General features: G+C 39.8%; 1 protein-coding gene across 3 annotated transcripts in view; it reads right to left on the bottom strand.

Moving 5' to 3' along the window:
• Positions 1 to 13,952, bottom strand: part of CEP85L (centrosomal protein 85 like) — a 122,899-nt gene that overhangs the window by 22,251 nt on the left and 86,696 nt on the right. For all 3 annotated transcript variants that reach the window (XM_039355476.1, XM_039355477.1, XM_039355474.1), the window contains one exon: positions 7,200 to 7,321. In XM_039355476.1, coding sequence (XP_039211410.1) covers positions 7,200 to 7,321 — 122 coding nt within the window. The remainder of the gene's footprint in view (positions 1 to 7,199; positions 7,322 to 13,952) is intronic.

Genomic DNA, 13,952 nt, shown 5'->3' with positions numbered 1-13,952 from the left:
GACAACAGTGGTAGTCTAGAAATAATACTAGCATCTTTTAGATTCTTAAATTTAACTTGTTAAAGGTCCTCAAGTTTCCACTATAGAGAAATCCAAATTCATATACCAAAATGAAATGATTTGCTCTCAAAGTCAATCATGTTTGTTTTTTTTTAAAAAAGTTAGTTTACTTTAGTTAAGCTGTTTAAAATCCTTAAAAAAATCACTTGGATCCATTATTTCTTGCCAAGATGCTTTTAATTTCTCCCTTGCTAAAAGCCCCTATTCATTTGATCACATTTTGCAAAGTAAGTTGCACTTATCACACAGTAAAATATCAATCATTTTGATATTTAATAAGTTGCACTTATCAGAGAATAAAATATCAATCACAATCATTTGTTCTCAATGATAAAGTAAGCTGCACCTACATGACAGACTCCTGTAAATATTGAGTGTTGCTTAATTGTGATTCATTAATTAATTAGGCAGCTTACCTGTCTTCTTTCTTTAGTGGATAGAAACAGAAGCAATAACTCTCTGTAACTACCAAAGAGAAGCAGAGTGATCCAAACAATTGATATCTTTTCTACTAAACCTAATAAAAAGAAATTAGCCTGGATAGCTGCAGAGGTAGTGATTGCACGATGTTCCAGGAGGATATGTCTGAGGAAATGGTGTCCTAGAATCTGAAGATCCTTCCTTATAAAGTATCCAGAATCATATAATCACAGATTTGGAATCAGGCATTTAAGCCATTGAGCCCACCTCCCATCTTGGGGCAAGAATTCAAATTAAAGCATTCGTGACAGATGGTTATCCAGTTTCTGCTTTAACATATTTAGTGACCAAAGAGCCCGTAGTTCCACTGCCAAATAGTTCTGAGTATCTGGAAGCCTTTTCTAACAATCAATAAGAACCTACTTTCCTACAACTTCAATCTATTATTTCATGTCTTTTGCTATGGAGCAATGGAGAACATGTTTTGCTCTTCATCCTGACATATTTCAAATATTTAAAGAATTCTATTGTATTCCCAGTCTTTTCTTCTCATAATTAAGCATTCTCCATTCCTTTAAACTCTTTTTTTCAATTTTAATTTCCCATCAATATTCAAAATAACTTTATCAATTATCATTTTTCTCTTAATTAATTACATTTGGGTAACTAAAAGCTTTCCTTATACCTACCCTCTTAGTAGTTTTATATTTGCCATCTTATAAAAAAATTGTTATCCTAGCTTAGGGGTAGGCCAAAGAGCCAAGGTTGCCTACCCCTGTCCTAGCTACAAATCACTTCCTTCTAATTTATAATGGTTCTTTTATTTCTAACAATTGTCTATTCTTTTGATCATATTCAAACATCAATTAGATGGTATAATACCTCATCTAATTAGTCAGGACCTCTATTTTCTTCAGTCTTACTCTAGCTTTCTTCCTTTGCCAAATAACTTTGCAAGTCAGTGCATTTAGGTCCCCAAGTATTTCTTCCTCTGTTTCTGTATAAATTATTTGGAATAAAAAGACAATTTAATTAAAGTGTTTTCGTAAAAACGTTTAATCCATTTATTTTCGCTAAACAGCCTCCATTTTCTTTCTCCTTCAATTTCTCTTTTAGTTTCTTGTTCCCCAGTTTTCAGCATTTCTCCTAAGAGCTCTGTCATCCATTCTATCAATTCTGCTTCCTTGTCCTCAAATATGTTCCGACGTCTTGAAAAGTGAAATGTCTTTCCCATTTCCGGTGTTATATCTGGTCTTCCAAATTTTTACTTATCTGTGCCTGTCTGTTGGTTTCTTCTTTCGAATCCTCTATCTTTATGTCAGTTTCCTCTATTTTTTCTTCTGGTTTCTGAGTTGCTAGTTCATTCTTTATGGTCATTTTTGAACATTTTTTGCTTGTAAGTTTAAGTTGGAGAGTTGCTCATTTATGTTATTTAAATTATTTTTAGTCTCCTCATAATTTAAAACAATTGTCTCTTGAATTGATTTCAACATGGAAAGAATTTCTTTCTGACGTCCATTTACATTTTCTTGTTGATTATCCATGTTTCTTCCAAAGAGAAATAGTCCAGAAGCAACTTTCCCACTGTTTCTTAATAGTTCTTGATAATTCTTGAAACTAAAAGTCAGTCAATATTTGTAATCCAGGTCGGCCAATTTAGAATGGTTACTTGTTTCCTTCATAAAGATAAAACAGCCCAAAGATTTTTTTTCCCCCTTTTCCTAGCTGCAATCTGCAAAAGTGAAAGTTTCCAGGGATAACAAAGAGCCTTATCTAAGTCCAGGCTTCGTGCCAAATTTCAGCATAATAAATTGCAATGCCAAGGTTTACCACTAGATGTTTTAAACATCCATCTTCCAGCTTTTAAGTCCAAACCTATTTCACTAACTTTCCAAATATCTTCAAAAAGAAAGTCTTAAAAATACTTTTAGTTCCCAAATTTGTCAAAGCTTTGTCTCTATATTAAATCCAAATTAATCTTGTAGTTTTCTCTAATTTCCCCCCAAAGAAAGTTATTCGCCGCTTCTCTTTTCCTGAGAGAATGGGGCAGAAATTCTCCTTCTCTCTATCATCTGGCAGAATCTTTGCTTTGGGAATTCTTTTTTCCAGGAAGAGGCTTTAAAATTATAAAGAGAGGGCTGTTCTCACCCAGTTCCATCCATGTTGTTCAGAGGTTGTTAGTTAGTGCTTATCTTGTGTTGTCGGTGGCTCATAAATGTGGCCAGTCTTTCTTCTCCCGGTTTGAAGGGCTTCCTCGGATCAAACGGAAGGGCCACTGCCCCTCCGCAATTGACGAGGGTCCCCCTTTTTCTTCGTCGCCTCTCCTGGGTGACCTTTTTAGGGTCCCCAGCAGAGCAAAATTGGACATGGAAAACGTCCCACACAAAACAGTATCTTATTGGAGAGGTATAAATCTTCCCTTGAGAAGCCTGGAAAATATGCTGACATTTATTTTCTTTGTACAAGTCCCCCACTGTTTTATTGGAACACAGAGGCCACTTTGTTGTCCGTCCTTCCTTCCTGGTAATTATAAATGCTGATTCAATTTTTACCTAATTTCTTCCTAAAGGGTTTAATAAAACCTGAAATTGGTTATTTCAAAATCCAGTTCCAAGATTCTTCTTTCTTTTCTCCTCTATTTTAAATATATTACATATAATTGGCAGGTGGTGGCACATAAACAGGTGCTAAGAGGCAATAGGTATTCAGTTATACACTTAATCTTCACATGTATAATATTTATTTTTAAATGCTGATTGAAACTGTGTGGATTCGATCGCTCTTTCAACGGATATAACTTAAATGTGGACAAACTTGAAATATTGGAGGGGGGTGTTTCTTCTTATTTTATGTACAGCTTTCAAATTCAGAATAATGTGTGTTCCATAAGATAAAACAACATGGTAATCAGAGCACAGCCAACCCCCCAGCCAATCAGAGCACAGTCAAGCCCCTAACCAATCAGAACACACTCCACCCAATCAGAACACAGCCAAGCTCCCACCCAATCAGTTCATACCCCCACTGGCAGTTAAAAGGAAGAAACAGCTAAGACCACACATTGCTCCTCGAAGCACGAAGCTGAAAACACCAGCCTGAAGATGACGAATGGAACTTCGTCGAAACGTCACCAAGACACTTCCAATTTTACGCTGGAGAAAACCAACCAAAGACCTACATACAAACACCCGCGATATATATTTAAAATATATGGATTTATTTTAAAATTTATAATAAGTCTGAAAATAACTTTTTAGACTAATAGAGAAACGATTCCAATTCCACCACCTTTGCTTTTTGAGGGAGGAGGGAATATGATTTTGATATAAATCAAGGTTTTTAGAATTTGTTCAACTGTTATACAGTATGGACTGATTTCTCTCTATACTCTACAGCCAGAGAACTAAACAGTTAATTCAGGTTAAATAATATCTTCAGCTACTATATTTGATTCCAAGCCTGCATTATCTTTTTCTTTAAAAGTTTAATAACCAAGTCAGTTATTCTGAAGTCAGTTAATTACAGTATATTCAGATATATTTTATATAATTTTGTTTGTAAAACTCTTGGTATAACACAGGTACATAAATACCAGCTATTTGTTTAAACGAGAAAAATTTCTTGGCAAGATTTCAGAAGTGATTTGCCATTGCCTGCTTCCTGGAGATGAGACAGAATGACCAGACCAATATCACCCCGTTGGCTTTGTGCCTCACAATCTCCTGGTTTCTATCCTGGTGCCTTAATTACTACCTCAAACTGGACCTCTTATTGCCTTTGCTTTAATAAAACTCTTGTCATATTTGACCAAGCATAAGATAAGAATAGAAAATATTTATTTTAATTTATTCTGGATATTAATTCTTGTTTTTTCAAATGAAAAACAGCATGTATATATTTCATTGATATAAATCTCTGGTGAAGCGAGATTTAGAGTAGTGGAAGAAGTCCAACTATGTGTGAGTGGATATCTACTCATGCAATGGAACTTTCCTTTGCTCTCTTTCAATCCCCAATTCTCTGGTTCATAACTGAGAAGTCATGGAGTCTTCAAGAAGGTGAGAGGATCTGTTATGCTATCAGATGCTCTCCCCATTATTGCATGCCTTTGCTACCAACGATGCCTAGTTTTACTACTCTGCTCTGAAAAGCATATTCCAAAACTCAAAACAAGAAAATAATCTTCAGCCATCCCACAAATTTCTTCAGAATTATTTTTATTCTGTTAAAAAAGGATTACTTTTAAGTAAGCGTGCCTATGTTTTCAGTTCTACAAGAACAAAGGGTTGAAGCATTGTTTCTACAAACCAGACAGAGGCTTATAAAATAAATAGCTCTATAGCATTAATAGAGAGCATTCCCTCTCCATTATAGCATTAGAACTTGGCATTAGAACTGAAGCTGATTAACAGTAACATTCCTTCCAAAAGAGCATAGCTTAGTGGAATCCTAAGAAATTACATTAGCTACTTGTTAGATGGCTTTTAAAAAGAACAAGTGAGACCCTGTAACCCATGTTGGAATGCATTCCCGATATATCTTAGGCAGTATATATAAAAAAAAAGCAATCACATAAAAGAGCAAGAACAGCTCAACTGTGCAAAAACTGAACTTGTTTCTAAATATTTAAAAGTACATCCAAACAGCATGCAATTCAATAGAGCAGTGGTTCTCAACCTTTCTAATGCCACGACCCCATAATACAGTTCCCCATGTTGTGGTGACCCCCAATCACTTATACATCATCAGGTGCCAGGGGCATGGCCAAAGAAAAGGGGAAAAAATGGCGGACAGCCTTGTTTGGCGACCCCCGTGAAATGGTCATTCGACCCCAAATGGGGTCCCGACCCACAGGTTGAGAACCACTGCAATAGAGTATGAGGCAACTGAATTCACATGAACAGTGGACTTGCTAGGAGGAATTCTAAGGTAGAATTTAATCATATTAAATTTAAGACCAATTTTTTGATATGACTCAATTATGCATCAGGCAGTATCAATATGGCTTTGTTCTGCCACTGATCAAGTCAAAGCAAATACAACAGTACATGGTAACAAAAAACATGTATTTAATCAACAGACTCACAATGTTAACTATATTTCTATTAATGATAATCAGTGATCATCATATTTCTATTATGATAATCAGCTTCAGAATTTCAAGTATTATTGTATTATGTGGAAGGACATTTACTCCTCCAAATCTTAACCTTAGAGTTTAAACCTAAAAAAAGCCTTTGGAACACCACAATGCTGTTTAACAGAGAACACAGCAAAGGCTATTATTTCCAGGGACTTATGTCATGTGCCTAGCATCTGGAATTTATTCATACTATCATTCTAGGTAATCCTTGCCAATAAACAGTGCCAGTATTAGCACGGATACTTCAGTAGTAGTATGCCATGGCCAATCAAGGTCAAAACAATTTAGAATATTGTAAAGCAGTAGTTGCATAGTGTAAGTTATTTTCAAGAGAGCCAAGTCAAGGCACAAATGTAATATTATGCAAAATCATATAAGAACATACTACTCCCTCTAGTGTTAAAATGTAGTGTTTAATAATTGCAAAATAATGAAAATAATGAGGCAATATAAAAAATAAAGCAAAACTAAATCATATGGCAGTCAGGAAGAAGGGAATAGGAACATTCTCATGCCTTCACACCTTCATTATATTCATCTAATATAATACGCTATAAACTACAATTTCAATTAAACTGTTTCTGCAATGAAACTCTCAAAATTTCTTAATTAATTATCTTCAAAGAGTCATGAACTCTTTTTATCTTTCAATCAATCCATGTGATCAGAAGTAATGCTGAGAATGAGAATGTGTACTTCCTTATGGATCAAGTGGTTATCTTTTGGTATCAAGGAAATGTCAATCATAACCCAAAACATATATAAGAGTATACTTTACCATAACGATTTCAGTATGGATGTCACTTTTTTTAACATAATCATATCCATTTGTTTTTATTATATGCTTTTCTTCATGCAAGTATGAAGAGCTGAAAAGCAAAGAACCCTAGGTACACCAAAAGGAAGACTACTGGTCCCATAAAAATGTGAAGTAAGACAAGACTAGACAGGGCCCCATAATTGATAAAATATGGATGTAGGCAACCATACTGCATCAACTGCTGTACATAAATCTTCAGGAACAACACTTTGCAAAATGTTTACTGGTTTAAAGTGAAATGGAGCAATTCCATAGTATTGTTCAATTTTAATTGCATCTTATTTAATGACATTACATTTTATATATCAGTGTAGTTTAATGCAGAGCCTTATTACACTTTGACAAACAAAATTCACCAGAGATCAAATATTCAGCATTATCCTATAATAATATATTTATTTTATTAAATTTTTGTGCTGCCCATCTCTCCTATAAGGCAATTCTGGGGGCTTATAAAGTATAAAAACAAAGAAAAATTATTAAGAAAAATTATTAAAATATATTAAAATATTACAACTATACAAATTAAAAAATTGAAAGTATACAAAATTGTGCATACATTATATTCACAAGATAATATACAAGTACTACTATATTGCTACATAGAGGTACACAGTTATACACCATAAACTCTAAATATGTTTCTATTACCTAAAACAGCCCCAGTGCTCACTACTCAAAGAAGACAAAATAAGAGACTGCCTTGCTTTGCAAGGCAAGTGTGAAGCAAATTGAGGCCACAATAGATTTACTTACCGATCAATCACAATTTCTTTTTGCCTTAACAGCCCTTCTTTAATTTTCATCAGGGACTCCCAATTATTATAGTCCTGAAAGTTTGTAGCTGGATAACTCTGATGATATGATCCACCCAGAACCTGCACAAAAATATGCATAAAAACACCATTGATAAATCAGAAAATGAGAAATGTCTATCTTCCTCATATATTTACACATTTATAACATGTATCAAGGTGCTTAGCCGTTGATAAACAGCCAACAGCCAATATACTTCATGAATGTATTTTGGAAACTATAAATATTCATTTTTCTTCTTTCTTTAAGGTATCACTGTTTCACATTTTATAGAAGCTTTAATCTGCAGTATTTCTATCTAATGTTTTCTTTTAAAGGAGTGAAATCTAACTGAAGCATTAATACAGATTTTATTTTCTGTATTTTCGTCATCCTGGGATTCATTGGTTATATTTTGGAGGCAATGAATATCTCATATTGAGAAGCTGTGCTACTGATAGTTTGTGCAACATTTCAATGAAGATTGTAGATAATAAAACTATATAAATGAAAACTGTATTCTTTATTTTTTTCTTTACAATGACTGATGAAATTCAGCTCTATGTAGGGCTCAGGAGTGGTTTCATAAATTAGCCAGCTATTAAAAAAAAAAAAGCTAAGCACAGTTGGATTGTTTATGCATACAAAGCAGACTGCCAATAAATCCCAGAATTGTAGACTGCACTAGAAGTTGAAAAATTTCCAAAGGAAGGCAATGGTAAACCAACTTTGTGCTGTTGCCAAAAACTTGTATAGATATATCTGTGTAACCACTAGTTAAGCTTGACCAGAGGACGTTTTTGCCTAATAGAGCAGGGGGACTAGATCTGATGATTAAATGCCACTTCCTACTCTACAACTGTCAACTGTTTAAAAGAAACATGTTTTCAGCTCAGCAGGAATGTATGAGAGCATGTCTGGGGTAGTGGTTAAAGCCATTAGGCTACTTCTAGCTGCATGACTTTGGGCCACTCATTCTCTTTCTCAGCCCTAGGAGAAGACAATGGCAAACCAATTCCAAAAAGGTTGCTAAAAAAACTGCAAGGAAAAAAAAGACATACATGCCTAGGAGAATATAGGTAGTCCTCGACATACAAAGTGTCACTTAGTGACCATTCAAAGTTACAATAGACCCTGATAAAGGGACCTATGACTCAGTTTTGAAGTTCTGACATCCAGCCTCCCCCAGAGGTCACATGACAATATTCTGGGCCCTTGGCAAATGGTCAACATTTACAGCCATTTGCAGTGCCCTATAGTCATATGACTGCAACTTATTACATTTTTGTCGGGGCTCAGTAATGGTTGTAATCCAAGGACTAGCTGTACTGTTCTATAACCAGAAGAATGTTTTCTAGATCATCTGTATTCCTATAGTACTGGTTCCTATCTCAAAGCTCCCTATCAGTTTGTTTTGTTGCAGCATGTAAGGCAGGTGCTGGATATACACCATGTATTCTTTTTCTTAAAATTTATGGATACCAGAGTTGAAAAATTTAAGACACTATATTTGTATTAATATATCAGTATAAGCTAATTTATTTGTTTAATTGTCATTTATCTCAACTATTTTTCCTACTTAAATCAACTTTTAAATAATTTCATAAAAGAAATGCTAATTCAATCAAGACAATCTGGGTAGTTTACAGTACACAGTTTTACCAGTACCAGTACCATAATTTATTTGACCAACAGGTGTTCAGAACAGATGAACTTTTGATTCTATAGCATACATAGTACTGAATTCTCACAGCAAGTTCTGAATCAGAAAAAAAATCCTGCATGACTAAAAGACCGATTATGTGATATTTCTAAATATTAAAAGGTAGCTTCTTAAAAGAGTCAATAAGTCAATTTAATTAATCAGTAATTAACTAATTTGGAGGAATCCAAAAGATTAAGAATAAACTATTTTAAAACCATGGCTGAATTGCTTCTGAAGCCCAATACAACAATTTTGTAATAAGACATGTTTTACTATAAAAGTGAGCTTGGCTTTGGCTTCTATATTTTAGTATTGTAAACATTAGGATGAATAAATTGTAAAGCAAAAAATACAATATTTAGAACATGCAATGTGAATATACTGCTTAAAGTAAATAATTTTAGGTGCTTAGAATTTCCTAAAATCTCAGCTGTTGGACTTTGTATTTGGGAAAGATTTTTTAAATACAAAACATACAAATCTTTATGTATGTTTATAGCATTTTCCTCCAAAAATTATACCAATGCGCTCTGCATATCTGTATATTCTTACTACTATATAATGTGACAGAAGACTTGATCAATATAGGCGATCACCTAAGAAATGTCGAAGGGGCGTTGTCTTACCTGAACGCCTTTTCTTAGCATGGAGATGGAGAATCCACCAATTGATTTAGACTGTGTTCCTGCCCAATCAGATCACGTCAGCCAAAGTTGCCACCCCTCTCCTGGGCTAGAGGATCCCAGTCTCGACGCAGGCAAAGCCATGACTGACAGCAAGACGTGTTGGTTCATAAACATAGATCTAGGCCTAATAACCTACTAGGGTGGGAGTGGATTCTCCATCTTCATGCTGAGAAAAGGCGTTCAGGTAAGACAACGCCCCTTCTCCAGCACAGGAGATGGAGAATCCACCAATGGGACATACCAAAGCCTATTGTCCCTGAGGGAGGGAATCAGGCCTGCCCAGTGTGGCACTTTGAGATAGTACCTGTTGTAGAACTCTCCTGCCAAAGGAGGCCTCCGCCGAGGTAAACTTGTCGATTTTGTAATGTCTAATGAAGGGTGACGGAGAAAACCATGTGGCCGCTCTGCAAACGTCTTCAATGGACGCTTGAGTGTCCCAGGCTGTGGAAGTAGCCGCGCTACGGGTGGAATGGGCCGTAATGCGCCCTGGAACCGGCACTGAATCCGCCCGATACGACTCTGCAATACAAGCCCTAATCCACCTGCCAATCGTGGAGGAAGATACTTTCCTGCCCCTAGAAGGAGGATGATAGGAAACGAAAAGGGCCTCAGTAGTGCGGAAGGCAGCTGTCCGCGAGATATAATAACGGAGTGCTCTGGGGACGTCTAGCAGGTGCCACTGTTGTTCCAGAGCATGTGAGGGATTAGGACAGAAATCTGGTAACACGATTTCCTGAGTCCTGTGAAATAAGGAATTTATCTTTGGCACAAAGGTCTGATCAAGACGAAGGACCACTTGGTCCCGGTGAAAAATGCACAAATCATCTCTAGTGGAGAGAGCAACTAATTCGGAAATCCGCCGCGCGGAGGTGATAGCTACCAAAAAAGCTACTTTGTGTGATTAGTATCGCAAATCACATGTTTTAAGGGGTTCAAAGGGCGGATTAGTAAGAGCCCGCAAAACTCTTGGTAGTTCCCAAGAGAGATATCTATGGACTACAAGGGGCTTGGTGTTAGTAGCACCCTTGATGAATGAGCAGATCAAGGGATGGTGACCTAGGGAAGTTGCAGATTCACATGTAAGTATGGTGGAAAGAGCAGCGACCTGTCTGCGTAGTGTGTTTGGAGCCAGACCCCTCTCCAGACCCTCCAGAAGGTAGTCCAATACGTGAGGAATTGTCATATCTGGAATTGTCAAGTGGTGCTTTGAGCACCATGAACAGAAATTCCTCCATGTGGCCTCATAAATACGGTTGGTGGAGGCCCAACGGGAGGCCTGGATTATAGAAATGACTCCTGGTGAGCAGTGCTCCCGGGATAAGACTGAGCGCTCAAGTGCCATACGGCTAATTGGAGCCATTGGGGGTCTGGATGAAGGAGTGTCCCCTGACTGAGACTCTGTCCGGAGGAATCCTCCACGGTTCCACTAGAGAGAGGTTCACTAAGTTGGCGAACCACAGTCTCTGAGTCCAGTACAGGGCCACTAGAAGAACCTTCGCTCTTTCCCTGAGGATCTTGCAGACGACCGCCAGAAGAAGAGGGAGAGGGAAAGCGTAGAGCAGACCCTCCGGCCACGGACTCCGGAGACCGTCTGTGCGCTCTGCCCCTAGGGATGGGAAACGGGAGAAGAACCTCGGTACCTGAGTGTTTGTCGGGGAGGCAAAGAGGTCTAGGACCGGAAGTCCGAATAGGTGGGAGATTTCCCTGAAAATCCTCGGGTGCAGGCGCCATTCTGAGTGGTTCACCGTCGCCCTGCTGAGGAGATCCGCTTGTGTGTTTGCCTCCCCTGATATGTGATCTGCCTTGATCGAGGCTAGATTGGACTCCACCCAAGAGCCCAGGAGGAGAGCCTCGACAGGAGGGCACGGGATCGGGTGCCCCCTTGCCGATTCACATGGGCCTTGGCAGCAACGTTGTCCGTGAGAACCAGTGCATGATGTTTCACTACCGAGTTGCGGAAATGTCGAAGGGCCAGGTGTATGGCCCTGAGCTCCAACCAGTTTGGCCGAGGATAGGCCAAACGGCAATGCCTTGTATTGATAGTGCCGGCCCCTGTAAGCAAACTTTAGAAACCGGCGGTGGCTGAGAGAGATGGGGATGTGGAGATAAGCTTCCGTGAGGTCTACGGACGTCAGGAATTCTCCTCTTCTTACGCTTCCGAGAATGGACTGGAGCATTTGCATCTTGAATTTGCGGTAAACAAGATGACAGTTTAGTCTTTTTAGATCTAGGATTGCTCTCCATCCCTCCGAGGCTTTTGGGACAACGAAGAGGATGGAATAGAATCCCCGTCTCTGATCCAACGGTACCGGTTCTATGGCCCGTATGTTTAAAAGGTGCTGAATGACCTGTTGCATTAATTTCTTCTTTGTGGGATTTCTTGGTTGGGGACGAGAAAGCGATTTGGAGGTAAGTGAAGAATTCCAGGGAAAGCCCGTGACAAACCGTGTCCAGCACCCATGTGTCTGTGGTGGTAGCCTCCCACTGATGAGCAAAGAGGGAAAGTCTGCCGCCTATGGGAGGGACCGCCAGAGAGTCATCTGGAGTGACGGAAAGGGCAGCCACTCCCATGAAAGGGCTGTTTGCCCGGAAATTGTTGTCTGGGCCTAGAACCTGTTCTGTCCGATTGTCTGTCCTGTCTATCCTGCCTGATAGGAAAGGAGCGGGGAGGATAGGAATAATTGGACCTAGTACCCGTACGAAAGAACTGTCTTCGTGAGTAGGTGTTGGGTCGTTTGTCCAGACGTTTAATAAGGTGATGGAGGACCTTACGTTTATCCTTATTCTCAGTAAGGTAAGGATCTAAAGCTTCCCCAAACAGCTTTCCCCCCGGTAAGGGGCTGCTGACAGGCGCCATTTAGACTTGGCGTCAGCATGCCAGTGTTTCAGCCAAAGCATACAATGTCCAGTGACGTTGGAAGCCATAGCCCTGGATGAAAATCTGGCAGCCTGTAGTGTTGCATCGGACGCATATTCCGTTGCTGCCACCATCTTGCTCAGATCCTGGTGAGTGTGGAGATCTTCCGCCAGAATTCTGGCCTGAAGCTATCTAAGCCAGCGGAGAGCAGACCTATTGAAAAAGGATGCTGAGGTAGCCCAAGCCGTAGCTTGGTGTGTCTTGCAGAAAGTGAGCTCACTTTTGCGGTCCTCCGCCTTGAGGGCATCACACACATCGCCAGGGGTGTCAGTAGGAGATACCAGGGGCCCCAAGGGTTCATCCACCGAGGGGACCTCCAGAGCATCTGTCAGGTCCTGGGCCACATTATAAAGTTTTTTTATCACTGCTACTCGGGAGGGGACGGGTACCCAGGGATTCCCATTATTTCTTTACCGCATTTAGAAACATGGGTGGACAGGAGATATGGTGTTGTGTGGTTATAGGTTTAGTAAAGTTGGGATCCGCCTCCGAGTCCGGAGCGGCCATGGATGCTGATGAGGAGGGGTCGGGCCCCAAATGGCCATGGAAAAGGCCTTTCGGAGTAGGGGTACAAAATGAGACAGATTAAAGAGCCCAGCAAAGGATGGCATTTCGGGAGGATTTTCTTCCTCATCTGACATCGGGATCCCCAATTCCGCATCATACTCACAAGAGGATGAACCTTCCAAGTAAGAGGACTGAGAAGGTGAAGAAGGTGCATAAAGGACCTCAGTAGTGGGCTGGTGAATAGGTAGGGGAGAAACCGTGGATGACCTAGGTGCCTGCGATCTGGCCTGAAGAGCGCGCTCTACCGCCTGCTCATTCAACTCAGTTAGGTGGTCCTCTGTGGGAAGGAGAACCTCTGTTGGTCTGAGGCTAGCCGCAGTAGGGGTGAAGGTGGCTTCTGGGGCCAAATGCTGGGCCCGCGTGGCATCTGGCTAGAAGATGGGGTCCTGGTGAGATGTATCACCCAGTACAGGGGCAGAGACGGTATCCTGCTGACCAGATCCCCAGAGGGGAAGCAGAGGGTCCCAGTGGCAAATCGAAGGGAGGGACTTCAGCCTGGGTGGCTTCAGTCCTGGCCTGTCTTTGTGCTTTAGAGAACTCCCTCTCTAATGCCTGGTGCCTCCTACTGATCTGTTTTTCATCCTTTTTAGAGGTTTTGCCTGCAGATCTGGCCTTGGTCATGGCTGAGATTTTGCCTGCAGCCTCCTGATTGGAGGATTTATGCCTTTTAGAGACTGATGAAAGTGATGAAGCTCCCTTCTTGGAAGAGCCAGTATCCTCCATCCTCGTGGATGATCACAGGAGCACGATAGGATACCCCTGGTATCCAGAGACAGCTGCTTTTTTTCTGTGGATAACTACAGGAGCACGATGCGGTACTCCTGGAATCCAGAGACTGC

Source organism: Crotalus tigris, unplaced genomic scaffold (genome assembly GCF_016545835.1).
Source record: "Crotalus tigris isolate CLP2741 ecotype Arizona unplaced genomic scaffold, ASM1654583v1 scf7180000018691.1937549, whole genome shotgun sequence".
NCBI lineage: Eukaryota > Metazoa > Chordata > Lepidosauria > Squamata > Viperidae > Crotalus > Crotalus tigris.
The sequence above is the reverse complement of the archived record's forward strand: the minus strand, read 5'-3'. Positions and strand labels throughout refer to the sequence as shown.